Raw genomic sequence first — 26,388 nt, 5'->3', positions numbered from 1 at the left:
TCATGTTCATCTTGGAGTCCACTAGGACGCCAAGATCCCTTTCCACTTCCGTGCCACCCAGCAGGTCATTCCCTAGGCTGTAGGTGTGCTGGACATTTTTCCTCCCTAGGTGCAGCACTTTGCATTTCTCCTTGTTGAACTTCATTCTGTTGTTTTCTGCCCACTTGTCCAACCTGTCCAGGTCTGCCTGCAGCTGTTCCCTGCCCTCCAGTGTGTCCACTTCTCCCCATAGATTTGTGTCATCCGCAAACTTGGACAGAGTACATTTCACTCCCACGTCCAAGTTGCTGATGAAGACATTAAAGAGTATCGGTCCAAGGACCGAGCCCTGCGGGACCCCACTGCCCACACCCTTCCAGGTCGAGACCGACCCATCCACCACGACTCTCTGGGTGCGACCCTCCAGCCAATTCGCCACCCACCGGACTGTGTAGTCATCCACGTCACAGCCTCTTAACTTGTTCACCAGTATGGTGTGGGATACCGTATCGAAGGCCTTCCTGAAGTCTAAGTATACGACATCCACCCCTCCTCCTGTGTCCAGGCATTTCGTAACCTGGAGATTGGTCAGGCACGATCTGCCCGCCACAAACCCGTGCTGGTTTCCCCTCAGCATAATTTGTCCTGCCGGGCTCTCGCAAATGTGAGCCTTGATAATTTTTTCAAAGACTTTGCCTAGGATGGAGGTGAGACTGACTGGCGTATAGTTGCCTGGGTCCTCCTTCCTCCCCTTTTTGAAAATGGGAACCATGTTGGCCCTTTTCCAGTCCTCTGGGACTTGGCCCGTGCGCCACGAGCGTTCGAATATTCCCGCCAGTGGCTCTGCAATGATGTCGGCCAGTGCCTTCAGCACCCTCGGATGGAGCCCATCCGGGCCTGCCGACTTAAAGGCATCCAGTTCTTCCAAGTGACTCTGCACCATCTCAGGGTCTAAGCATGGAAGTCTGGCGCCTTGCTGCTGCCTCTCTACAACCCCAGTGAGAGACTTGTCGTGCCCCTCACTTAGGAACACTGAGGCAAAGAACTCGTTGAGGAGTTCAGCCTTGTCCCCTCTGTCCGTCACCAATTGTTTCTGCCCATTTAGCAGGGGTCCTATTCCTCCCTGGGCCTTCCTTTTACTCCCAATATATCTAAAAAACAATTTCTTGTTGTCTTTTACTTGGGTTGCCATCCTCAGCTCCATGGTAGCTTTGGCCTGTCTAACTGCCTCCCTACAAGCACGAGCAGAGGAAGTATATTCGTCTTTGGTGATCTATCCCTGTTTCCACTTTTTATGTGCTCCCCTTTTGGACCTTAGGCTGCCCTGGATTTCTCTGGTCAGCCATGGAAGCCTCCTGGCCCCTTTCCCTCTTTTGCCTCGCTCGGGGATCGTCTTGCTTTGTGCCCGAAGGATCATTTCCTTAAGGCACAGCCACCCTTCTTGGGCTCCCATCCCTTCAAAACTCCTACTCTGCAGTGCGTCCTTGACTAATCGCCTGAGTTCATTGAAGTCGGCTTTCCTAAAGTCTAGCACTTTCACCTTACTAGTTACCTTACCCACTCGACGTCTTATGGTGAATTCTATTATTAGGTGATCACTGTCCCCCAGATGGCTACCGATCTGGAGGTCCGTTACCATGTCATCCCCCGTTGCCAATACCAGATCCAGTATGGCATTCCCCCTAGTGGGACCGTGTACCTCCTGTGTCAGGTGGAGGTCCTGTACACAGGTTAGAAACCTTCGTGAGCGGTGGGACTTTGCTGTCTGTGACTCCCAGCAGATGTCCGGGTAGTTTAGGTCCCCCATGACTACAGCCTCTTTAGCTTTTATGGTCTCCGAGAGTTGCCTCAGGAGCCCCACATCTATTTCTTCCCCTTGGTGTGGGGGTCTGTAGCAGACCCCTACCACCAAATCCCTTTCTCCTTGCCCCCCATGTAGCCTAACCCACAATCCTTCTACTTCCTCATCCTTGGATTCTCTAAAGGTTTCTTTAGGTTTGGATTCTCTAAAGGTTTCTCTAAAGGTTTCTTTAGGTTGCTCTAAATGGCAAAACACTTGACTCATTAATTCCTGCATTCAGGCTCTTCCATATTCCTAGAGCATTCTCCTTTTTGGCTAAAATTACTTACACATGAAGATCAACCTGATTATTTCCTTAAAGTAATTTTCTTTTAAGTACACAACACGACAGCCTGAGGCAAAATCCACTGAGGCGATCGCGTGTATTTTATTGACTTCATTATGTATGTTGCAATGGGCCCTATGAAATCAGATCACAGACATTGGAAAATAAAAACTGGCAAATGTACAAAAGAAAGATGAATGCTTAAATTGCAATAGCCATTTATATTTTCTCTCACAGGTTTTGGCAAAAAATTCCCCAACAAAACAACTGAGACAGGAAATCAGGTTTTCAATGTTTCAGGGCTTTGTTGGGAAAAAAAAAAATCTGCTTTCTGTAGAAAAGCCATCAAAAAAATGGAACACCTGAAAACTGACATTTCAGAAATCCTCCCATGATGCTTCCTCTCTATGTAGTCTGAATGCTTCAACCAGATTACATTTTCCATAATACATGATGACTTGGGACTCCATAAATATACTACAGGAACTCAGCCAAAGGCAAGACAGTGGTCCATCCTGAAAATGTAGTCTGGCTGGTAGTAAAACCCAGAAAGGAAAATGTGCAGAAAGACACCTGAACAATAAATTGTCTGCAGCACTGCAACTGTATTTCTGAAGAGATCTATTCTGGCTTTTTCACTGTAAGTTTGACGTTTTCCATTGAGACATCAATGAAAATTTTCAATAAAAAAATAAGTTTCCACTGTGAGTGAAACCCCCTCCTCCTCCGACAGATTTCCCAACTAGTTCCTGTTCCATGCCTACATTCAAAGTTGTGAACAAGTCACTGCTCTCCAAGACTATTGCCATATTAGGGTTACACAGAGGTAAGATTATAAAACCAAGAAATGTTGAACATGGCTGTAATGCTGCTTGAGCTGGGATATATGTTACTGTGCTCTAGACAGTGGCTCATATACTTGTCTATCAATTAACTACACAACATCTTTAATTAAATGTGGAATAAATAATTTTGGATTGCATTATGTAGGCACTGTGATTAGAATAATAATACATGAAAAGAGGCTAAAACAAAAATAACAGATAACTTGCATTTGAGGAGCAGCAGGACTCAGGTAAATTATGGCTTTGGAAACCTTTAACAACGTCTCCTTTCCCTTCTGTCAAAGAAAGGTAAAAGTGTTATGTTCAAGGATTATGCTTCCCCCCCGCCACTTCACTTTTGAGTATACTAATATCATGTTTTAATGCAAGTTACATAAGATAGAGGTGCTTGAAACAAAAGGACACAGCAGGGGAAACTGCAGCTAGATTCACAAGGAAACTTGACAGGAAGTGGCTTGAGGCTGACCAGGTGAGAACCATAGTTTCTCACAACGGTACATATCTCTTGCAGCAGCAGACAAGCTAGGTTATCGACTCAGATGGACTCTCTTCTAGGAAAGAGACGGAAGAGCTGTAAAAAAGTTAAGCTACAACAAAGAAGTCCTATATGCTGGAATTTGGTTGAAATGTCTCAACCCAACCGAACAAGGAAAACATTGGAGTAAAGCTGAAGGTGCTTTTCTGTTAGAAAAGGGATAGGCCTTCACCTTTGCTCCTCAGCCACAGACAGAAGCACTCCATCTGTTAACTGCCCGCCCCCGCCCCTTGTAAACCTTCATGCTTTGAAAGGTTAAATTATAAAAACAACTTCTCACTTTTACCATGAGTATTATCTTCCCTTTATCTCCCTTCCTTCCTAGAGAAAGGATTTGAGATTATACGTGGATACCAACAGGTTTAAAATAGGAATACAAAAGTGCACCCTGTATTAAAAATTTGAAGCAACTCGAAAATGAAGTCCTGACAACAGCAGTGTAAAAATGTCTGTTGTTATCCTTCAGGAGCTTTGGTAGGTAAAGACTAATTCCCATGTAAAATGTACCATGTTTATTCAACCTGTTACTTAAAAAAGAAAAATAAACACAAAACAAACCCAAAAAACAACAGCAAAAAAAACTTTTAGTCTAAAAAGTGAAGAGGTCAAGTGACGGCCCTAGAGATAAGACCTTGAACTGCAGATTGTAGCAATAAAATCCATACCTTTGCTTCAACTCCTGTTAATCTTTGTCTCTTATCTGTACAATGAGGATATAACCATTTGGAGGCCTTATTCCTGTAGTTTATGAATGCCAGTGTAGTTTTATGTACCTATACATATCTGCCTTTTGCTACGTGCTCCTTGTGCTGAGGAGGCAGGGGAGTGGTAGTAATGTGTCTTTCCACAAGTAGGTTGATCATTCACGACTATCAGCACCTGAACAGGTCTGACTGGAGAAGTACACAAGAGTTACTGCATCCTAGATAAAGCCAGTTTTCTCTAACTTCTCTGCAGAAGAGGGAGGGTTTTGAAGGACTGGAATTTCCCCAGGCGTAGAACAAAGGGAGCAGGTATTTGCCTTGGGTCTTAAACAGTTCAAAACAGGGAATCCTAGGGCCTTGTTACACCTTACGCTATGACAGCAGAAATACTGATGGGTATTAGTGCTAGCTTGGAGTTAGGAGCAGTCATACCCTTAGTCTAGAAACCTTCTCTGACTGTCCTCCACCTGCACAGCTGTGACTTCCCACTAGAGGCCTGGTGAGCAGGGGCAGGACTAGGAGCTGTAGCTGTGAGTTGCCACTACAGGGCTGGTGACCCAGGACAGGCTCCTATCCCTGTTCTGTGGGCTGGGGTGAGAGAGATCCTGGGATACTGGAGGACTTCAACTTCAGTGGCACATCTGTGGCGAGTGACCACACCTTAGTGGAACAGGAGCCGGGTGATGTGGATCGGAGGTAATCCTGCCCCGGAGTGGCATAACTGAACTGCATAACAAGGGCTTAAAAACACTTTAAGATGTTAATGTAGCGACAATCCAGGGGTTAAGACAGGGGTGGGCAATTATTTCAGACGGAAGGCCGCTTACTGAGTTTTGGCAAGCCATCGAGGGCCGCATGACAGGCAGCCAGGGGCAGCTAAATATTAATTTTCTAAATTTTTGAGGGGTCCCACGGGCCGGACAGAATGGCCTGGCAGGCCGCATCCAGCCTGTGGGCCGCATTTTGCCCACCCCTGGGTTAAGAGCTCCAGGAGCTTCCCACAATGCAAACAAGCTTTAGTTCAAGTGCCCTGGCTGCCATTTTTAAACACTGGGATGCTGATACAGGAAATGTGATGGTGCCCAAGCAGCAAGGGATTGATTGGGGATGGGACAAGCACTGCCCTGTGAGGGGGTGGAGCTACTCGTGCCGTTGCACACCACCAGTCCAGGAGCTGCTCATGGCGGCTTGTCCAGCAGCTCTCACCGCTGCTTCCGCATGGGGGCAGGTCAGGCCAGGGCTGAGCTCTGGGCGGAAGGCGCTGGGAGTGGGGGCTATGCCCCACTGCCACTTGTCCAGCCAGTGCAGGACTGAGCTGCTGCGCCACCTCCAGACAAGTGGCACACAGCGGTCAACTATGGCGTGGGGAGGCCAACTCGGCCTCCCCGCGCCTCCTGGACAAGCAGCAGCTTCACCCGAGCTGGGCGAGCAGCAGCAGGGCATAGGGGATAAGGTGTGTGCCACCCAAAAACTCACTGCAGCTCCCACATAGTAGAGCTCCCTCTACTAAATGGGCAGAAGCAATTGGTGGCGGACAGGGGGGACAAGGCTGAACTCCTCAATGAATTCTTTGCCTATGTGTTCCTAAGCGAGGGTCAAGACAAGTCTCTCACTGGGATTGTAGAGAGGCAGCAGCAGGATGCCAGACTAACAAGTGTAGACCCCGAGATGGGAACTGGATGCATTTAAGTCGGCAGGCCTGGATGATCTCCATCCGAGGGTGCTGAAGGCACTGGCTGACGTCATTGCGCAGCCACTGGTGGGAATATTTGAACGCTCATGGCGCATGGGCCAGGTCCCGGAGGACTGGAAAAGGGCCAATGTGGTCCCCATTTTCAAGAAGGGGAGGAAGGAGGACCCGGGCAACTATAGGCCAGTCAGTCTCACCTCCATCCTAGACAAAGTCTTTGAAAAAATTATCAAGGCTCACATTTGCGAGAGCGCGGCAGGAAAAATTATGCTGAGGGGAAACCAGCACGGGTTCGTAGCAGGTAGATCATGCCTGACTAATCTAGTCTCTTTTTATGACCAGGTTCAAAACACCTGGACACAGGAGTAGGGGTTGACATCATTTACTTAGACTTCAGGAAGGCCTTTGATACGGTATCCCACCCCATACTGGTGAACAAGTTAAGAGGCTGTGACTTGGATGACTACACAGTCCGGTGGGTGGCGAATTGGCTAGAGGGTCGTACCCAGAGAGTCGTAGTGGATGGGTCGGTATCAACCTGGAAGGGTGCAGGCAGCGGGGTCCCGCAGGGCTCGGTCCTTGGACTGATACTCTTCAATGTCTTCATCAGCGACTTGGATGAGGGAGTGAAGTGTACTCTGTCCAAGTTTGCGGATGACACAAAACTGTGGGGAGATGTGGACACACCGGAGGGCAGGGAACAACTACAAGCAGACCTGGACAGGTTGGACATATGGGCAGAAAACAACAGAATGCAGTTCAACAAGGAGAAATGAAAAGTGCTGCACCTAGGGAGGAAAAATGTCCAGCACACCTACCGCCTAGGAAATGACCTGCTTGGAGGCACGGAAGTGGAAAGGGATCTTGGCGTCCTAGTGGACTCCAAGATGAACATGAGTCGGCATTGTGACGAAGTTATCAGAAAAGCTAATGGCACTTTATCGTGCATCAGGAGATGCATGACGAATAGATCCAAGGAGGTGATACTTCCCCTCTATCGGGCGCTGGTCAGACCGCAGTTGGAATACTGCGTGCAATTTTGGGCGCTGCGCTTCAAGAGGGATGTGGATAACCTGGAGAGGGTCCAGAGAAGGGCCAGTCGTATGGTTAAGGGCTTGCAGGCCAAGCCCTACGAGGAGAGACTAGGGCACCTGGACCTCTTCAGCCTCCGCAAGAGAAGGTTGAGAGGCGACCTTGTGGCTGCCTATAAGTTCATCACGGGGGCACAGAAGGGAATTGGTGAGGCTTTACTCACCAAGGCGCCCCTGGGGGTTACAAGAAATAATGGCCATAAGCTAGAAGAGAGCAGATTTAGACTGGACATTAGGAAGAACTTCACAGTTAGAGTGGCCAAGGTCTGGAACGGGCTCCCAAGGGAGGTGGTGCTCTCCCCTACCCTGGGGGTCTTCAAGAGGTTAGATGAGTATCTAGCTGGGATCATCTAAACCCAGCACTCTTTCCTGCCTATGCAGGGGGTCGGACTCGATGATCTATTGAGGTCCCTTCCGACCCTAACATCTATGAATCTATGAATAGTTTCCACTCTGCCACCTGCCGTGCCCCAATCTGGAGGTACACGACCATCCCCTTCCCACATGCCCTGCCGCTGCTCGCCCACCTGGGGTGAAGCTGCTGCTTGTCTAGGAGGTGTGGGGAGGCCACTGTGCACTGCTTGTTCGGAAGCAGCATAGCCCCTGTTCCTAGCACCTTCTGCCTTGAGTGCAGCTCGGCACAGCCCTGGCTCCATGCAGATCCTGGGGCACATGCCCCATGTCCTCCTGGACTGGTGGCAGGAACAGCAATGAGAGCTGGACATGCAGTTCCTGGACTGGCATTGTGCAGCAGCGCAAGCTGCCCCACCCCCTCCCTAAGCAGCACTTGCCCTAGCCCCGGTCTCAGCCCGAGCCCCAATCAATCCCTCGCTGCATGGGCATTGATCTGCCAACCATTGTAAAGGGAAAACTCGTGTAGGAACCTTGAAACAGGGTGTCAATTTACAAATGTTGTAAATGCCATTTGTCATAACTTGAAAAGTCGTAAGTTGAGGGCTGCCTGTATAGGCACTCTAAGGTGACTCAGTGGTCACAGTGGCCTTGGGTCTGACTTGACTTGATAGTGTTTAGCACAAGGCTTGCAAATTGCACTTGAGGCTGCAAACTGCACAGTCCATACTACAATACGCATTCATTAGCTAAATTAATACTTTATTTAATAACAAATAATTCTGCCTGAAAAGTTTTATTTTTATTTTTTGCTGTGAAGTGCATGCTGCTCTATACAGTACGATCTGTCCAACTTGCTTTAGATTTTTAAACATGAAAAACATTTCCATTACAGCTGAACAATTTTTAGAATAAACAATCCATGGCATGGCTTACACTGAACATTCATCTACAAACCAACAAAAAAGTGCCTATGAACTGAACGTGTCAGTATAATTAAGTTTGCAACTTTCTTAAAGTAACAATAAGAACATCAACAGCAAAAACAGTACAACTACTCAGCCACTGTTAATACAATGATTATTAAAAAACATATTAGCCTGCATTTCCTGATGAAGTTATCACTTAGGTAGGTACGGTTATGATTTCAGTGTTCGTCTCAGTGTTCTGGCATGAAATGTTAGCCAATGTTTCATTTTTAACTTACTATTTTCAGTGCTCCTTATGTAGATCAGTTTGATGACCTCTTAGACTGAAACTGATAACATTCAGTTTGATGACCCCAGAGACTGAAACTGAAGACAGACAGATAACATTCAGTAGGTTTCAATTTTAATCCTCTACCGAAGAACTACACCAGTAAGCAGACTTTCCTTGTCCTGTCATGCTGAGATGCCTTGAAAGTGGTGCAACCAGGTCAGAAATGAGGCACAACATACTAGTAAACAAGAGCAAGAGCTGAGGTTATAAATTCATTTGACACTGGGTGGTAACAATGGGCACAGGCAGAAGTTACATTTGTCATGCGATCAGCCCATTGAAAGCACTCTCCAGCTCTGCCCTTGCAGAAGAGCAGGGCAGCAGAGTGCTTTAAAGGTGCCCGATTGCATGGCAATCTAAACCCTCGCTACACGAGGGTTCAGATGAAGGCTCTCTAAAGTAGAGTGCCTTCATGAACATCTGTCAGTGAGCCAGGAGCAGGGATGGGCTGATACAGCTCAGCCCCACCCCTGGGGCTGTCTTCAGAACAGGAGAGGGAGAAGGGAGGGGAGAGAGATCCATTTTGGGTTTGCCCAGCCTGGCCTGGAAGGTGGGGTGGGTGGATTGGAGCCACCCTGCTCTCCAGCCCCCCTGCGGGAGATGCAGGTGGAAGGGCTCCAATTCCCCTGCCCCACCCTCCAGTGTAGGCTGGGCAAGCCCCAGCCCAAGCTCCCTCCCCTCCCTTCTCCCTTGTCCTGTCCCATCCCAAAGACAGCACAGGAGCTGGGAGGGAGGGGTGGAAGGATGGTGCTAGGAGAGAGAGGCTGCAGACACAGCCGCTTCAAAGTGGAACTCGATCCTCCAACACCTCAGACCCAAAAGCAAACTCTGTTGAGTTGGGAGGAACGCTGTAACTCATGGTTTCCCACAAAGGAGGAAGCTGCATGTCTGTCAGTGCCCAATGGTTGTTAACCTGGGCTGGTTTAAATCCAACAACCCAAAGGTGGTGAAAGCTGTAAACCCCTAGAGCAATCTAGTCGTCCAACCGTATTTTTTTCCAATTGCACAAAATGAAAAAATAAAACAAAAGATGCATAAGATATGATGTAACCTTAGCCAAATGGTAAAAACTGAAACACGTGCCCCGAACATCCCTGAGATGATTCAGTTTGACCAAATACTGCAGTACATCTGGCCTCTAGGGCCATGTCCAGACAAGCCTGGACATTTGGTTCCCTGGAGACAAGTAGCAGCAACACAGCTGGTATCGCTGCTACTTGCCTCTGCGGAACGCCTGTGCCACATGCGTTCTGGTGCACAGCAGGTTACCTCAGGTGGGTTAGGGGAGGCTGAGGCCAGCAACTGTACTGGCCCCAGAGCCTTACCTGGGGTCCTGGGGAAACTGCAGCCATGGCACTCCTGCAGCTGGGAGCCTGGCCAGCAGTCAGAACAGGGCAGCAGTATGGCTCTGGCTTGCCAGGCTCTGGTTTTGGGTGGCATGCACTGTCCTGCTTTTTTTTCCATGTGGGTTTTTTGACTCTGGAATCTCCTGGGGTCAGCCCCGCCCCACAAGGTAACAGTGTGGGGAATGTCTGAATGTGCGGTGGCACATACCACATAGCCACACTCGTCTAGACGTGGCCTAGAAGACCCTCCTCATTATCACTTACAAAGAACCCACATTTAATTCTCCCTAATTTAACAGCAATTATTTCTTTGCAGAGCATTTGCCAGGGATTAGTTACCAATCAGCACTACCAGACATTCCCCAGGAACAAGAAGTACCCTTGATCACTACTTTTAATGCAATAATTCAGTAATTCTATAGCCACTCTTTATCTTACCCAAGTTCTAACAGTAATAGTGATTTAAGATGTGCTGAAGAGAAATACTACCACACAGCTGACCCAAACTCCTACTGGAGTTACTGGGAAGTGCTGGCCTTTGGGAAGTGAAAAGTTCCTTCCCCTTGACTCAACAGGATACTAACAGCCAGGACTTGCTGATTCTGAGTTTCTTGTAGTGGAAGAGAATTGCATTGTGACTGGACTTTGTGCCTAGTGTAACAACCTACAGGGTCCTGAACACAAGGTGCAGTGGACTGATTTGGAGGCTGACACCAGGAATCTCTATGTACTTGGAGAATTTCACAGTAGTTCTGAATACACAATGTGCCTTATGGCTGCAAGTGGCAGTACTGAGTACACAGCATTTCAAATAAAGATCGAACTTGTCGGAGTCCTTTCACTACCACGTTGAGCACTGTACATGAAACACCTCAGAGCTGTTTCAAGTGATACCATAACCACGACTCTTCCTCTACAAAAACTGTTAGGATTAGAGTGGACCAGGTTGAGTCCCCTCACGTTCAATTCAAGGGAAGTTAATCTTGGGGAGGGATCTCCCCTTGGAGATTCCCACGTACCACTTGTCCAGAATACAGGTAGTCTCTTCAGTGGAAGGCAGCTCACAATGCAGCTGCAAACCAGGTAGGTGACTAGCTAGGCTATGGGGAGACATACATTTGTAGTGTTACAAAAAGCCTCAGAACGTTGAAACCTGCCAGCATTTCAAGTCTTGTTAAAAATCAATACTAATATATCAGGCAGCACCAAAGCCAATTCTTTTAAAAGTTAGTTTAAAATTAGTTTTACAAGTTAGTTTAATAATATTAGTATTTTTAAAAGTTAGTTTAATATTAGTATTAGCAAGAGATCCAGCCTCACGGACTTAAAATACATCCACATATTGGCAATTCTTTAACGTTTGCTAATTAATACTGAAATAGAAAACTTCTATGCAAGTATAATGATTCAACTGAAGAAAAAACATCACCACTATTCCTGTTCATGTTCTACCTTTTTTGGGGGACCATTTTATCATTTTCCTCTAGCAACATCCCTGTAACCATAGTTAGGAATGCTTTGTTCCTGTTGCATTTAAAACAAATTCCCTTTTGCTGTCCATAAGCATACTAGCCATATTTGACATGTATACTTCCCCCTTCTCTTATCAATTACTTTCCCTTCATGGTAGATAATTAACATTAACTGTAATCAATTTCCTCCTTTTTTCCCATCAAAATACTGCTTAACCAGGATGTTTTCCCATCTAAGCAAGCTTTCATTTCATATCTAAGCAAGCCTTTTTCATTGGGGGTCAACTCCTAAGGGTCTCAACTCCAAAATCCAGGTCTTGCATAAATTCTAACCTACTTACAGCAATATATACAAAATTCATAGTATCATTAATCAATCTTGGACTAAATCAGTGGTGCTCAACCTTATAGCCCCATGGGCTGGATCCTTCCCCATTGCACAGGACCATGTCATTCAGTCCAGGGAGCTCCCCACGAGTCTGGAAATCTGGCAGTAGGGGAGCAGTGGCAGGCACTGTTTCTCCACCATCAAGTTTCTGGACTTGTGGGAAACCCCATGGACCAGATGACAGAGCCCTGTGGATCAGATTCAGCCTTCAGGTTGGAGGGGTCAGTATCAGTGGATTAGATAACGGTCTATTGAGGGCTGTCACTTCTCACCATTCACAAACATTCCACTGTGACTCCAGTTACACCAGTATCATCACAGCTATCTAGTCTTAGAACCTGTATAGATGCTATGTTTACACTGGTATAAAACAAGGAACAGGAACTTGACAAAGCCTTGCCTTGCTGGCAGTACCAGAATCTGGTATAGAATTACTGCTGCAAAGACCAGTGACAAAACCACACTCGTCAGCAGTCCCTCGGAGTTGAGGATGACATCCGTCAGCCTCGATGGGTCCTCAGGTGACTGAGGAGCCCGATTCTGGATACACAGGTTTCTTTGGCAGTGGGGCATGTTGTTGCGCAGGGAAGTGGGATTCGCAGCCCCAGTTTGATCTCCTTCTCCTTCCTCTGCTGCTGCCGTTCTGCCTCACACTAGTGTAACAGTTGTACGGCTGCTTCCATTCTACAGCAGCCATTTGGCTCATTGCAAACAAGCTATTACAGGCTTCCCTATACTTTGGGACAAGTCACTGTACTAGCACCCACTGCAAGAGTTACCCTTTGAGGAGCTGGTTCCCTATCCAGTATGGATACCACTGTATAAAACTAATTAAAATTTCACTAGCATTAGTGTATCATGTGTCTAGGCCCTTAGAACTAACCATCAATTGAAAACAAGATTGAGGCTTGCTAACAAATAGGACCTATCTGGGACCTTTCCAACTGCACCCCTTACCTTTCAGTCTGCTATTGCAAATGTGGCTTTCCACACCAGAGCGAAATGCCCTTCTCAAAAATTAGGTCCAGTGCATAGCTCCTCGGCTTACTCCTGCTTTCATATGCATTCTTCCATGCTGTGCACACTCTGCCAACTAAGTATTTCTCTGCATATAGTGCACACCTTATAGAAATGCGAATAACAATTGTAGAAATCCCCTTGCAAGTTGGACTTTGCCCCTTTGCAGCCTTTTAGAGGCAAATATTTCTTGGAGACTACGACAAATAAACACACAAGACAATTATGCAAATTTTTTTATTTATAACACAACAATTGAGAGGAAAGTCAGTTACTTCCAATGTCTTAGAAATGTCTCCATTTCACAGTCAGATACTCTGCTAAAAGCACAGTTATTTCAGGATAACAAGCGATGGGAAGTAATAGCCATCTGTAATCTTGATAAAGATGCTTGTCTGCAGTGTAAAAGGACCTGTGCAGCAGGCTCGCACAATAGAAGTTGGGCAATTGTATATGCAGTGCCATTAGGCAACACAAAGCAATTAGGAGTATTAGTCATTTTTATCAACTACATGTATGGGAAATACTTTAAGCACTGCATCCATATTTCAGAAAACTATTCTTTTGCTACTTACCCTCTCCTTGCGCTTCCCCAAAGAGGTGAACATTTCCAATTGTAGGAGTATTGTGACACTTACAGGAAATGTTTCACTTTTGCATTTACATTTTTGTTTCATTATCATCAATTTGATGCCATGTGCTTTGTTATACATTCAGAAGGTCTTATCAACAAAGACCAAGGAAAGTGTCCGCTAACAGGGAAAGTTTAGACTTGGTTGTGAAACACTTGTTTGTCTACGCTTCCTTATTAAAAAAGCTAGTATTTGTTAAAGATACCACTTTTAAAGATACTGCAATTCTCTGAAAGTTGGTGCACAGATTTCATACATATCCACAGAATCTACTTGAGTGTTTAAGGGTTACTCTGTCTACAGAGATGTATAGTACAGTGTATTGGCTGTAATCTGCAGAACCAACAAGGAGCCATTTCCACATTAACCATTTGACAAGATTTGTCTCTACCACTGTTTCCTTTACTTAGTAGATGTGCCTTCCAGTAGGTAGACTAATCATTAAAGTGCTTTAAAGTAAGAAGACAACAGATGCAAAATGTTCATCTGGCATATTTCAAACAGCACTTGCAACATATGCACTGAAACAGTCGAAGTGCTGAGAGTTTCCTGTGGACTGATGCAGTGCCAGCAGTTCCATACGTTATGTGCTGCAATTCCTCTGGCTTTGAGATGTACAGTACTTACAAAAACACAATCCTAACAGCAGAAACAAGTGCTGGTGGCCCCTTCCTTGTCATATTAGAAACACAGTAAAAAGAATTCTGCATTACACCTTCATAATTTAAATACATAAGTAATCTCCACTTTTATTACTTCATGACAATGACTTCAAATTTACATTATTTTAAGTACCATTGTAATAGCTCCATGTATAATACAGATACTTGCTGATATCTTGTCAGAAAATAAAAAAAAACCCTTCACTATATAAAAAAAATATGCTGGAAAGACAAACGCAGAACAGGGACTTGGTACAGACTATGAATTCAGTTCTCTCTCAACCAGTTAACCCAAAAAATGAACAGATACACAGCGATATTCAAAAGCAGTGCAAATATCTTTGGAGGTTAGAATAAAATTATACTACAAGAACATAAGACAGAGGAAATAAAAAGGCAAGTACTTCAAGTACAAGGAACCAGTCTGCATGAGGTCCATCTTAGTGTTTACTGGGACTTTCTTTTCCCATTTCACTTCTTCCTCTGAAACACATTAGCCAACATGGCACCTGATGTGGTCAGCTGGCCCATTTTGTTCAAGAACTTGGTCTTTGTATCTTCACTCACCAGGCTTGCAGCAATTGACATTGAGCTAGGAGAGAGTTATAAAGAGAGAAGTTACATAAAACAACTAAACCCCTAAAGAATACTGTTGTTTGCTGTTTAATAAGCAGTTTGCATGTCAACACATTTATGGTCTTAAAACAAAACAATCCCTGAAAGATCTGGCTCTTAGGGTTAGCTTTGAAAATGACAAACTCAAGGGGAAAGCTGGTTAACTGAAATATACTTTACAGACCGACTATCTACCATCCATTGTTTCAGAAAGAACCCCCCGCCAAAAACAAACAAACAAACAAAAACCCAAAAACAAACCCCCAAAAACACCACAGTGCTGGAAGGGGCTTCCAAGTATAGTCCCAATACACAACCTGAGAATGCCTTCAGAAACGTATCTGACTCTCTGTAGATGTCTTGTTAGTATCAGCTTAAAATTTTAGCAATAAGCTTTGAGAACAAATGCCTTCCTGAGAAACAGCCACTCCTTTATTCCCTCCCCTCCACTAAAAGTATCAACTCTAAATGCTTCAAAATTCAATAGACAGATGTGGTCTTTCATTCTTTCAAAGCTGATTCCAAAGAGCAAAGCAGGCCAAACAAATTACCTTAAAAGTAGTGTGAAAACAGCAACAAATTTGAGGAAGTTGCACTTATCATATATAACTGAATCCAAGATGAGCCCCCTCCTCTGCACTTAGCAAGGTGAAAGAAGCCCCTTGTCTTGGATTCAAGTACAAAGCTAGGGATGGGCGAGGAGGAGCGCTGGCTGCTGTGGCTCTGACTATAGCCCCAAGCCACAGTAGCTGCATCTCCCCTACCTTTGACCCTGCAGTCCCTCCCCCACACCCCGACCCCCATCCTTACTGTCCAGCATGACTTTGGCTCAATTCCCACCCAGGCATGAAGCACATGGAAACTCTGTACCTCGCCCAGCTAATCAGCAGCAGTAATGCTGCTGCATGTCCAGGTAGGGCCCTCACTTCCATATGCTTGGTCATCTGGAAGGGAATGAAGCCAGAGTTGCATTTGATGGTAAGGTTGGGGGGGGGGGAAGGGGGCAGAGCCAGTGGGGAGGCAGGCTTTGGAGGGTGGGGGGTGCAGGTAGTGGGCAGGCTGCTGGAGGAAGCTGAGAGGAGGGCACATGGCAAAGGACTACCTGCCCAGCCCTGCTTTTCCTGCTGTAGCAATGAGTGAGGGTAACAAAATTTAAGATGCTCCAATTAGATTCTGTACTTGGAAAAATTATAACATCTATCAATTTTCTATATATAGAATCTAAATTTTTTTTTGGGGGGGGGGGGTTCACCTTAAATTCAGGGTGATTTTTTTTGAGTAAATATGGTAATTCTATAAGAGACGGCAATTCTCTGGAATTTATAGGGTACTGAAATGCACAGCTTCCTAAATAAGAGAACTGTCACCGTAGGAGTACTCTCATGGCAAATCACCAACAATATAAGTGTCACAGCAGGAAGATGAGATAATAAGAGTGCTGCACTTCCTGTATTACATTAAGACATGTTTGATTAAAATAGCAAGGCAAACATTCTTTCAAAAATGATAATACCCCATTTTCTAGAAGACTAATTCATATCTGTGAAACTGCCCAAATCATGATAGCACCCATATCCATACATATAAAACTTCTTGAATAATGCATACACCCGATCATACCAACGTCTCGAATCAGAACGGACAAAGCAAGTTCTACTGGATTAGAGTGGAGATTAGGTCTACTTTGATTTCCTACAAACTGAAACATCTGTAACCAAGTAGCAGAATGGTACTCGAGGAATTACTCAATGGTTTCACCCCCGCTGCCATAAACTAAGGGAATCAATGAATTACAATCTGGTTCCTAATTTGCATGAATGGAAATATACTTTAAAACAAGAAAAAAAAAATCACTTGGACTGCTGCTTTATACACACACTAATTTTATCATTGCTGCTGATTCTCAACAGGTAAAAGAATTAAACAGAAAGATTATTATTGCAGACTTGTATTGCTTGAGATTTTGTAAAAAGACAGAGCCCCAAAATTTCTGGAAGGGCCTCAGAGTTCTGCTTGTGAAAGTAATAGACTGTTGAAATGCCCTTAAAATTCTATTTACAATAAGAGGAAAGATTTCTTATACTTTAGTCAGTTCAATATTTTATAAATTTGATAAATGTGGTGGTGCTTTCTGAAGTCCAATCAGCATGCCAGAACCCAGCTCATTTGTTGAAAGGTATTTAGATGCCTCCCTGCCTATTTAAGAATTTAAAAACCAGACTCAGTGTTCTCTGTATGACAGTCCCACTTCATATGATAGTGTTGCACATATAGAGCTGACCTGACAGTCAGAGCCATAATCTTTCAAAATCAAAGGTTGCCGAAAAGGTTCTTTTTCTTAAAATACATTCTGTGCTACAGTACAAAGGTCCTCAATCTTTAATATAGAAAAATATTCTAATTATCATTTAACAAAATTTAAAGAGCAGAACTGAGACCCATCTCTGTAGGTCAGCGGGAACCTAAAGAACAGTTAGAGAACCACAGGTGGCATGTTTTACTTTCAGTTGCTGATATGCTGCTGCCAAGAAAACTCTAGCAAGTTGTTATTGCAAGGTGGATTTGTTATGCAATGATGCAAAGGACAATTCTTACGCCCTTTGATTTGACCGATCAAAGAGAACAGAGCTTTTTCTTACTTTATTCTGCATGAGCTAGCCATGGACTAGAAACTGTTTTAATATATGCTGTAAAAATTCAAGCCAGCCCCCACAATCCAGGGAAAGCTGGCCTTGCAGGGAAATGTTGAATGTTCCATCTTTTCAAAGTAAAAAAATAAAATAATAAAATAAAAAGGAAAGGAAATAGTGACTAGTTTGAGAAGAGAACACAACTTGTTTACAGCCAAAAGACTGCTGTCTGACAAGCAGTGCCTCAATAAAATTTGAAAGAAAGTTTAGCCAGGGAAATAGGGTCCTGAAAATAAAGGTATTGGAAAATGAATGAACACATTTTGAATTCTTCTTTCCTTGTTTGATAGTTCCTATAAGACAGTGATTCTTCTGCTGCAAAGAACTGAGAAAGACCACAACAGGACAGAATGGTTTTAACAGTATAAATTCCTATTTGAAATCTCTGGGTTTATCTTGTGAATCATGTTTGCACACCTAACATTGCGTGACACCTCGCAGCATCTCAAGGTACTCCAGGATGCCACAGCATCTTGACTTCATTGTCTAGATGAGCTGTTTGCAATGCAACCCCCCCAAAAAACAAACAAACAAACAAACAAAGCAAAGCAAAAAAAAAAGAAAAAAGAAAAAGCAAAACAAAACAAAATTCTCTCCTTCAATTTGGGCCTCAGCCTTACTACAAAATTAAAAAAAAAAATCTTTTTCACTAATCAATTTAACATTCATTTTACAGGTAAGGTTCTCTCAGATCAAAATGATTTATCATTTCCAATAAGAGTTGTCTATTAACGAACCTCAGGATTTATAAAACTTAATTTTAAAATCACAGAAGTACCCTCTAAAAGTTTCTGATTAACTTTAATGTAAGGAGAAAAATGTAAAAATTACAACAAAATGCTTGTAACTTAATTTACTTCAATTCTGTTTTTCATGAGTGCACTTGCATGATGCTCCAAAATCAAAATCAATAATTTTGGTTGCATGTAATCTTTTAAAAAGGTAATCAATACTTTAAAGAGAAGTAGGCTATAACAAAATTAACTGTAGCTTTCAAAGGGTTAAAAAAAGTTTGTATATGTGTAAGTAACCCTTAAGTTATAAAACATTTTGCGTCAATTTTATTTTTTGAAGAGATTTTTCAAAAATATATCTGATGCTAAAAGGGAAAAAAGGGAAGGTTAAATAAAAGGAAACAAGTGCAACTTTCTGCAAAGACTTCTCTTTTTTCAATCAAACTTCTCAGCAGTTTGCATTTTAGATGGAAATTAATTGGAAGCTGTGTCACTGATGCATGTGTGTACTTACTGCATATCCTCACCATACAGGAAGTACTTCTAATTGTGGTATCAAAATGGTTTCTTCACACGCAATACACGTTATATTTTACTTCACTTATCTATAACCTGGCTAATTATTCTTTGCATACAACAGGCAAACTTCCATGGAAGTTACTTTCTGACATCCTGGCAACTGTTACATCTTCATAATCCTGTAGCAATACAAGTTAGCTAAAATCACTGAATGAAAACAGGGTTGAAAAATTACAAGAACTTGCCAAACCTTCTACCACTACAGGGGAAAGAAGAGGTAACAGCTATATTATAAATAGTTTATCAGTATCATTTAATACTAATACATTTGTCATATATCAGATGTATACACACACACTTGTTTCTGTCCAAAGATTAGTCTAAACTCCATAAAACAAAAGACTATTTCATCATTCAATATACCTTCCCAATTAAAGAGTAATCTGTAACCTGGCTGAGTTGATCTGAAGGCTAACTCTAAAGTAAGAACACTGTACGTATACACTCCTCAAAGCACTCCTGTCTACCCATTTGGTTCCTCAGTCTAACTGAAGAGCATTAATTTGCTAATCAAGCAAACCATTTTCATCTTTCCTAAAGAAATGAGTCCAATTATGATGGACTATGCTATGATTCTTGCAATTATAAATAAATAACATAGTAAAGTAAAAGCTCCAGTAACCAGCATCTTATAAAGTGAAACCAGAAGTGCCCACTGTGGCACTTCTGGTTTCTCCAAGCCCCCACGTCCCAGAGCAAAGCAGCCTGAACTGCCAAGCCCCCACAGGCCAGGGGCATAACAGGCTGCACAGGGCTGTGGGGGGCCTGCAGGAGGGGTGGCGATGTGGTGGGAGGGGCGGCAGGATGCTCCAGACATGGTGGGAGAAGTGGCGGCCTGGGCCGCTCAATTAACCGGCATATTTTGTTATTTGGCATCCCCCATTCCCAGGGGATGCCAGATAACAGAGCTTTTACCATACTAAACGTTGACAATAGTTTGGAGGTAGTTCCTTAAAGAGACTATTTTGATACCACCTACTTCCAGCCCAGTTTGGACGTAGAGGCAGTCTGACTTACAACATTTTGCACTTACAAAGTTTATAAATTGACACCCTGTTTCAATTTTGACATCAGTTTCAACTTTACAACGCTTGATCCAACATGATGCCATGCCAGCAAACAAGTTCGCCGTGTCACCCATCTCCCTAGAGAACATCTGTCCAAACTTCCTTGGACACTTTCTTTAAGAAAGCAGACAAGACTCCAGAAAAACCTGCAGCCAAGACTCCTGAGAAGACTGGACAAGAGCCCTTCAAAAAGTCCAGCAAAATCACCACAAAGAAGTCCTTCCAAATCAAGATTGCTATTTACAATATAAATACATTAATGTAGCTATATTACTCATTTATAATTGATTGAGTACAAAATTCTGGATTATTTTTGGTGAAAATAGGGTATCAGGTCTTGGTTCAGGAACCAAGCCATCATTTATAACATTGTTTCCTATGGGAAAATCGGTTCCGAGTTACAATGTTTCGACTTAAGACATGGTTTTCAGGAACCAATTGTGTTGCAAGTCTGAGAACTGTCTATAAGTATAAGGGCATGTAGGCATCATTTCCTTCTAGAAAATGCATTTGTGGAGGCATGCTCAGAATCTGACCATGTAACAAGTGTGCAGGTAAAACAGAATACAATCAACTTGTTTCTGAATACTGTTTCTTAATATGCAAAAGGGTGATGATAGAAATTTTTTGTCCTACATCTAAAGGGCCTTTCCATCAGGACATAAAACAGTGAATAACGGTAATGCTTCTGAAATGCATGGAATATGAAGTTTTTGACTGCAGTTTCGTATAATTTCAGATCAGTATTATTACTGTATGGAACTGTCAACTTTTGAAATCAGCTCCAATAGAAAAGACTAATAGGAGTTCTCTTGGAGGATGACTCCATCTCCAAAACATTTTGTAATCAAGTTCTTGTAAAAGATGCAATGACCAGTAAATTTCTTGGAAAAAAATCCCTCTCAAGGTGATTAACTTTTTGGTATAGAGAACAGATGAGGCAAGAACAGTCTTTTGGAATACTTTACAATAAAAATAGTTCAGGATGGATAGTATGGATAAAATCCAGAAATTTTACAGATTTACAATACAAAGCTCAGAATTACAGAAGTACTAAAACAGGATCCTTAACCGGGCTGTCATGGTCACCAACCGAACTCAGCTCCCATGGAGGAGGTAAGCACGCTCTTCCCCCTGCCCCAGTGGCACTCAGGTTGCTGTCCTCCCTCCTCCCCTGGCAATGCCTGAACTAGGCAGGACAGTGGACCTGGGGCTGCAGAGCCGTGATTTTTAGTCCAGCTTGTCCTTTGCTCTTCCCAAGCTCCCATGGCTGGTGGAAGCGGTTCTGAGGGGCAACCAAATATTAAAGAGTTGCTAGCTGGTACTCAGCAAATCCTTACTACTCAAATCAGGAAGGCAAACATCCCCATCTAGAGGCACATAAACTTTTCTTAGAACCTGTTTTATTTGAGGGGAAAGGCCTATTCATTCAAGTGCCTTGTGCTACCTGACTTACCTACTTTATAGAAGATTCAGACTGATGTGCAAGACTGCAGGCAGTTTTATGAGATTAAAGCTAAACACACAATAAATACTTTAGCAGCTTACTGAAGAAAAAAATCTGCCCTGTATAATAGCTAGTATCTCAAGCAGCATGAAGTATAGTCACTTTAAATGCACCCCACTTTCATCTATATGCATCTTTTTGGTGCAAAGACATGAAACCAAGCAAGAAGAAGGAAAAAACACACACAAAAGCCAACAACAACATAGGAAGGGGGGGGGGGGGGAAGAAGCAGCAGAGAAGCAGGCAGACCCCAGAGGAGCAGTCACAGTGGCTGGGTAATATTTTTACCCAGCTGTTTTTCTTTAGTTGCCCCCTCAGGTACAACTAAAGAAAAAGAGATGGGTAAAAATAAAACAAACAATGGGACCCCAATGAAGCATCAGAAAGGAGGAAGAAAAAGGTACTCATCTTTGAGGCTCTAGACCAGTGATTCTCAAACATGGTGCTGCTAAATTCAGCAGTTCTGGAGGGGTGCGCTGAGTCTAAAAAGGTTGAGAACCACTGCACTTAACAATCACCCCTTGGATTCAATGTTGGTATCTTCAAATGCAGATGAGTAGAGTTTATGATGGTTTACAAGTCTGAGTGTTAAGGACTTAACATCTTTTATAGTAATTTAGGCCTTGTATAGACATTCAGTTTCTCCTGGGAAAGTTGCTGTTTTCTCAGGAGAAACACGAGTATACAGAAAATAGCCACCCCAGGAGAATAACAACCTGGGAACCACCAGAGTTAAATCACACCCCCCTCCCTCCAGGAGGGAATATGGTCCTCCAGCTTCTCCTCCTCACCTCCAAGAGACAGTGCTGGTCAGTGGACTCTGCTGCTCTAGAACAACCCCCTTTAACAACTTCCACTTTATGCTGCAGGGAAAAACAACAGGCTGACCATGGGCAGTCTGGGTCAATCAGGGCTGCCCTACGCATTATTGTGATCTATTGCTGGGCAGACTAAGGAAGCCTGCAGCGAATGCCAAGATGAATGATGTGTGCCACCGGCAGCTGGGGGGTTGGGGGTCGGGAGATACACACACGACGACGACGATGACACAGCCGCGGTGGGAGTGCGGCGGCAGTAAGCGGAGGAGCTCCTGCAGATGCTGCTGGCGGTCGTGGTGGGTGGGGTGAGCACCGACCAGGGGTTGGTGACCACCCCTAGACGCCAACGGCAGTGTCAGTGATGGCCAGCAGGGATTGCAGACCACCCGCAAACACCACTGGTGGTGTCGGCAGTGGGGTGGTGAGTGGCGACCGCTCACAGGTGCCACCAACAATGTTGGCGGTGCCTTTTTGTACAGGGTGCGCTGCCACACTCAGGGGGTACATGTGCACCTACTGTGTGTCACCCCTGTGCACAGGCCCCTGTCTTTGGCTGTACAGTTCAAGCTTTCCACTCTTCATGGCCTCAGCATTCAAATGTCTGTGCATGCAGCTCTGGGTAAGTTTCTTTACAAGGAGATTCTTGTGTGTACGCAGCCTAAGTTACCTCCTTATTAACTGCAACCTTACAGGAACCTTCTTGTTAAACTGTGCTTAGTCATAAATTTGAAACTGCAGCACCACGTTTCCTTCTTTAGACATGCTATACAGCAGTTTACACCTTTGTCTTTAGATGGACACTGTACTGCTCCATTTCTTTTTATTGTTCAGTTCTAAAAATACAAACATAGCCAGTTCAGGAAAACAAAACGTTGTACACTCATTGCAAAAAATCCCAACAAAACCCCAAACAAACAACAAAGCACTGAGCCAAAGAAATGCATGACTTGACTCCCAAAATCTCCCTAACTCAAGCTAGATATAAGACCCTGCATTTGGCTAACTGCTAAGGAGAAAACAGTGTAGGGGGAGATAGCATAATAGAGTACACTCACTTAACTGAACTCAAGCCCACTTGGCAAAGGTGCTACAACAAACACTTGTAATGTTGCATGGACTGAAGGATGACTGTTTGTAGCATCTCTTACAGGCCCATGTCTTCTCCTCTCAGACTCCACCTCCTCCACCAAAAGTCATAATGATCATCTCTAAATGTAGCTCATTAATCTTCCATTTCTCATTCTTTTCTCCTCAGTCTTTCTACATCTGCCTTCCTCCGGGTTTCTCTGAACTTCGAATCTTTTAAAGTGTCATTCTGCTCCTCCCAATGCTTTACGCCAATTGCTTTCCTCCTTTTCCTCTATTCTCCCAAAACAGAAGAAAGCTTGGGGCACATTCCTTTTTGGCAACACTTAGTATTCTTGTCAAAGTGGAACAGCAACGGTTTTCCTCTCCCTTCCTCATCCCCCCCTCCACCTGCTCTGCTGCCACTTGTGTTGCTCATCCATCCTCTGCTATTCCCCTATGCAGAGCAAACGCACCGAAACTCACTGAGGAACTAATGCACTGGGAATGATTCCACTTCACGCTTACTCCTCTCCCCTCAGACAGCGGCAGAAGTAGCACAAGAAAAAGGTGAAGTGCAGAGAATGAAATGAAACTCTGAAAGGTTACATTAAGTTAAACCCTTGATGTTGTCAGTTTGCTGAGCTCCTCCAAGTAGTGGAGGGGCAAACAGATCTGAACTGAACATGATATTGCTACCCCAGATACGATCCTTCAGCCATATTATAAAGTTAAAAAAACAAACAAAAAAAGAACAGTTTTAAATTTTTATTACTTCCTTAAACATTTTAAAGATAGAGTTTCTTCACACACAAAATCTATGACTAGAGAGAATCAATTTGGTTTTCATTCATTAGAACAGACAACATTATTAAGACTGAAAAAGGGCGTAGAAATCTAGGCATGCTTCTGGCTAGTTTGGTTAGAACGCAGACATTAAGTCTTCAAGTGCCTGTAAAACCTGGGCTACTAACCCTGCACATTTTTTTCTGTTGTCATTATGGTTCATTTGCTAAACTAGATTATGCAATATTATAATCACACATAACTGAGTCTGAGTACCCATATCAGGTGCGTTTATAACATCATAATAAAACATGCTTCAAAAGGTGTTGAGGCCTGATTCTCAAAGCATCTGAAAAATTACTTTAAAAGAAGTAATAAATATATGTTGTTGAAGTTATTTTGTTTAACATGGGAAAGAAAAAGGTGTCAGACAGGGAAAATGGAGGTATAAACAAGTTAAATATTGCACTGGTTTCAAAGCAAATTGTTATGAGAGTAAGGCAACACCCAAAGTATAATGAGAAAAGTTCATGTCTACAAAGCAGATGAAAATTCACAGGTTGGATATAGCAACGACCATAAATAGATACAACTCCTGAAAGCTGTCACTAAACATAAGACATGTCAATGCAGCATTCACAGAAGCAAGTGCTGGACTAGGGAACAGCACAGCACTCAGAAAATACTCCACAGACTTCTGCTTTGACAGCATAAGAGAATAGGCATGGAAATCTTACCCTGGTGGTTCTTGGACGGTCTTGTTTTCCACCTTCTGTTCGCACTCCTTTATCATGGAGCTTAAAATAACCTACACAAATCAGAGCGAGAGGGAGAAAAAAAAAGAACTTCAGATACTTAGTTTTCAACATTAGGATTTCTGCTTAAATCTGAAATTCTAATTTGCTTTAAAAGTAATGTTACATTATTTTCAGGCACATTTAAAACGCAAACTTTTGATAATGTTTTGCAGTTACAAGCATAGCACAAAAGTTTTTTCTTTTCTTTTTAAAAATAATTACCACGGTTCAAACCTGCCTTTTTGTTGTAAGCACCACGTTAATTTCCCATCTGATAGAAATGCCTTCATTTTTCAACAACAAATGAAGATTTCTGTTCATTGAAGAGCTATCATTAATAGTGAAATCAATATATATTTTTTAATTTACCTCATTATTAACCCTTACAATCATCCTTAAAAACGACACGCAGAAAAAGCAAAGAGGAATTGAGATGGCACCACAAGACAGCTGTTCTGTGGAAAGGAAGTGGTACTTTAAGCTGGTGCACCCTTGTAACAGTGTCTGTTAGTGCCACTGTATCTGGGAATCTATAGACATTTTTTTAATTTGCTGATATTTATTTCTACAATGTTGACATTTATTTGAAAAAAAATCTGCAAATATGTTTACTGAATCCTTTGTGGCTGAATAAAAAGGATTCTATTTTATTATTAGAGACCTCTGTTCCTATACAAATCATAAAATGCACTCGATAGGAGAGGCCTAAAAAGAAGGCTTACACACTAAAGTATGGTCTTCAGCACATTAGACTGCAATTGAAACGGTTATGCAAATCAGTCAAAATGCACAAACTGACACTGTAAACCTATCTAATACCTATTATAGAACTCGCTCAACTGAAACTTTTTGGCTCACAGCCTGATAGAAAACTGAGGACTTTCCTTGCTTTACTTTTTCTTGGCTATCCTATTAAGTTAATCAAAGTCTCTGACAAAGCCAGGAACCGCTGAAACCAGTCATTATGTCCCAAAAGATGACCAATAACATTCCCAAAAGATTAAAAAGTTCCCAAAAGATTCAAGATTCTAAACACATGGACCCAAATAAATTATTTCTTGAGGTAGCAGGATTTAAGAATTTGAGACTTATCTCCTTCTGGGTAATAAGAGTTGTGATGACTATTTTGCAACACAGCGCATTTGAAATGAATTGGTTAGTCAAATTACTATAAAGCTGCCTGCATCATAAGAGCCACTATCAATACCAATATCAACTTGTTTGCTATCTATTAAAACAGGATTGCAACCTATGCCTTCAGGCCAAATCTGGCCTGTGAAGGTCCAATCCAGTCCATACTTTACTAAAGGCATTGCCTATCAACTCCGGTTGCTCCAGCCTGTATGAAAGGCTTCTCTTCCTTACTGCAGCCTCTGCTTACCATCATTGGAGGGTACAGTGGCTCATGGTGCTGGCCAGATTGCAAGCTGTGACCAGCATTAGTAAGAGATTGCTGACCCCTGCGTTGAAATGTTAAAGGATGGTACAAACCTGAAGATTAAAGCAAGGTAACTGAAGTTCTAGAGTACGCTGGGTGTATCCACAGATACAGCACAATGGACACCATACAGAGATACATGAGCTATGTCTGAACAAACTACTCTGGGTCTCCAAGCTACTGCAGATGCATCA

General features: G+C 43.3%; 1 protein-coding gene and 1 long non-coding RNA gene across 5 annotated transcripts in view; one reads left to right on the top strand and one right to left on the bottom strand.

The window, feature by feature from the left end:
• The window catches only part of LOC132249376 (uncharacterized), an 83,667-nt gene extending 62,899 nt beyond the window's left edge, over positions 1-20,768 (top strand). The window contains exon 3 of the long non-coding RNA XR_009460853.1: positions 19,791-20,768. This is a non-coding gene — a long non-coding RNA (uncharacterized LOC132249376). The remainder of the gene's footprint in view (positions 1-19,790) is intronic.
• RELCH (RAB11 binding and LisH domain, coiled-coil and HEAT repeat containing) overlaps positions 13,028-26,388 on the bottom strand; it is a 139,138-nt gene continuing 125,777 nt past the window's right edge. For all 4 annotated transcript variants that reach the window (XM_019490375.2, XM_019490376.2, XM_019490377.2 and 1 more), the window contains exons 28-29: positions 24,697-24,767; positions 13,028-14,690 (exon numbers count right to left, since the gene is read on the bottom strand). In XM_019490375.2, the coding sequence (XP_019345920.2) occupies positions 14,570-14,690; positions 24,697-24,767 (192 nt within the window). In that variant the 3' untranslated portion in view covers positions 13,028-14,569. The remainder of the gene's footprint in view (positions 14,691-24,696; positions 24,768-26,388) is intronic.

This window comes from Alligator mississippiensis, chromosome 3 (assembly GCF_030867095.1).
Source record: "Alligator mississippiensis isolate rAllMis1 chromosome 3, rAllMis1, whole genome shotgun sequence".
Classification (NCBI taxonomy): Eukaryota; Metazoa; Chordata; order Crocodylia; family Alligatoridae; genus Alligator; species Alligator mississippiensis.
The sequence above is the reverse complement of the archived record's forward strand: the minus strand, read 5'-3'. Positions and strand labels throughout refer to the sequence as shown.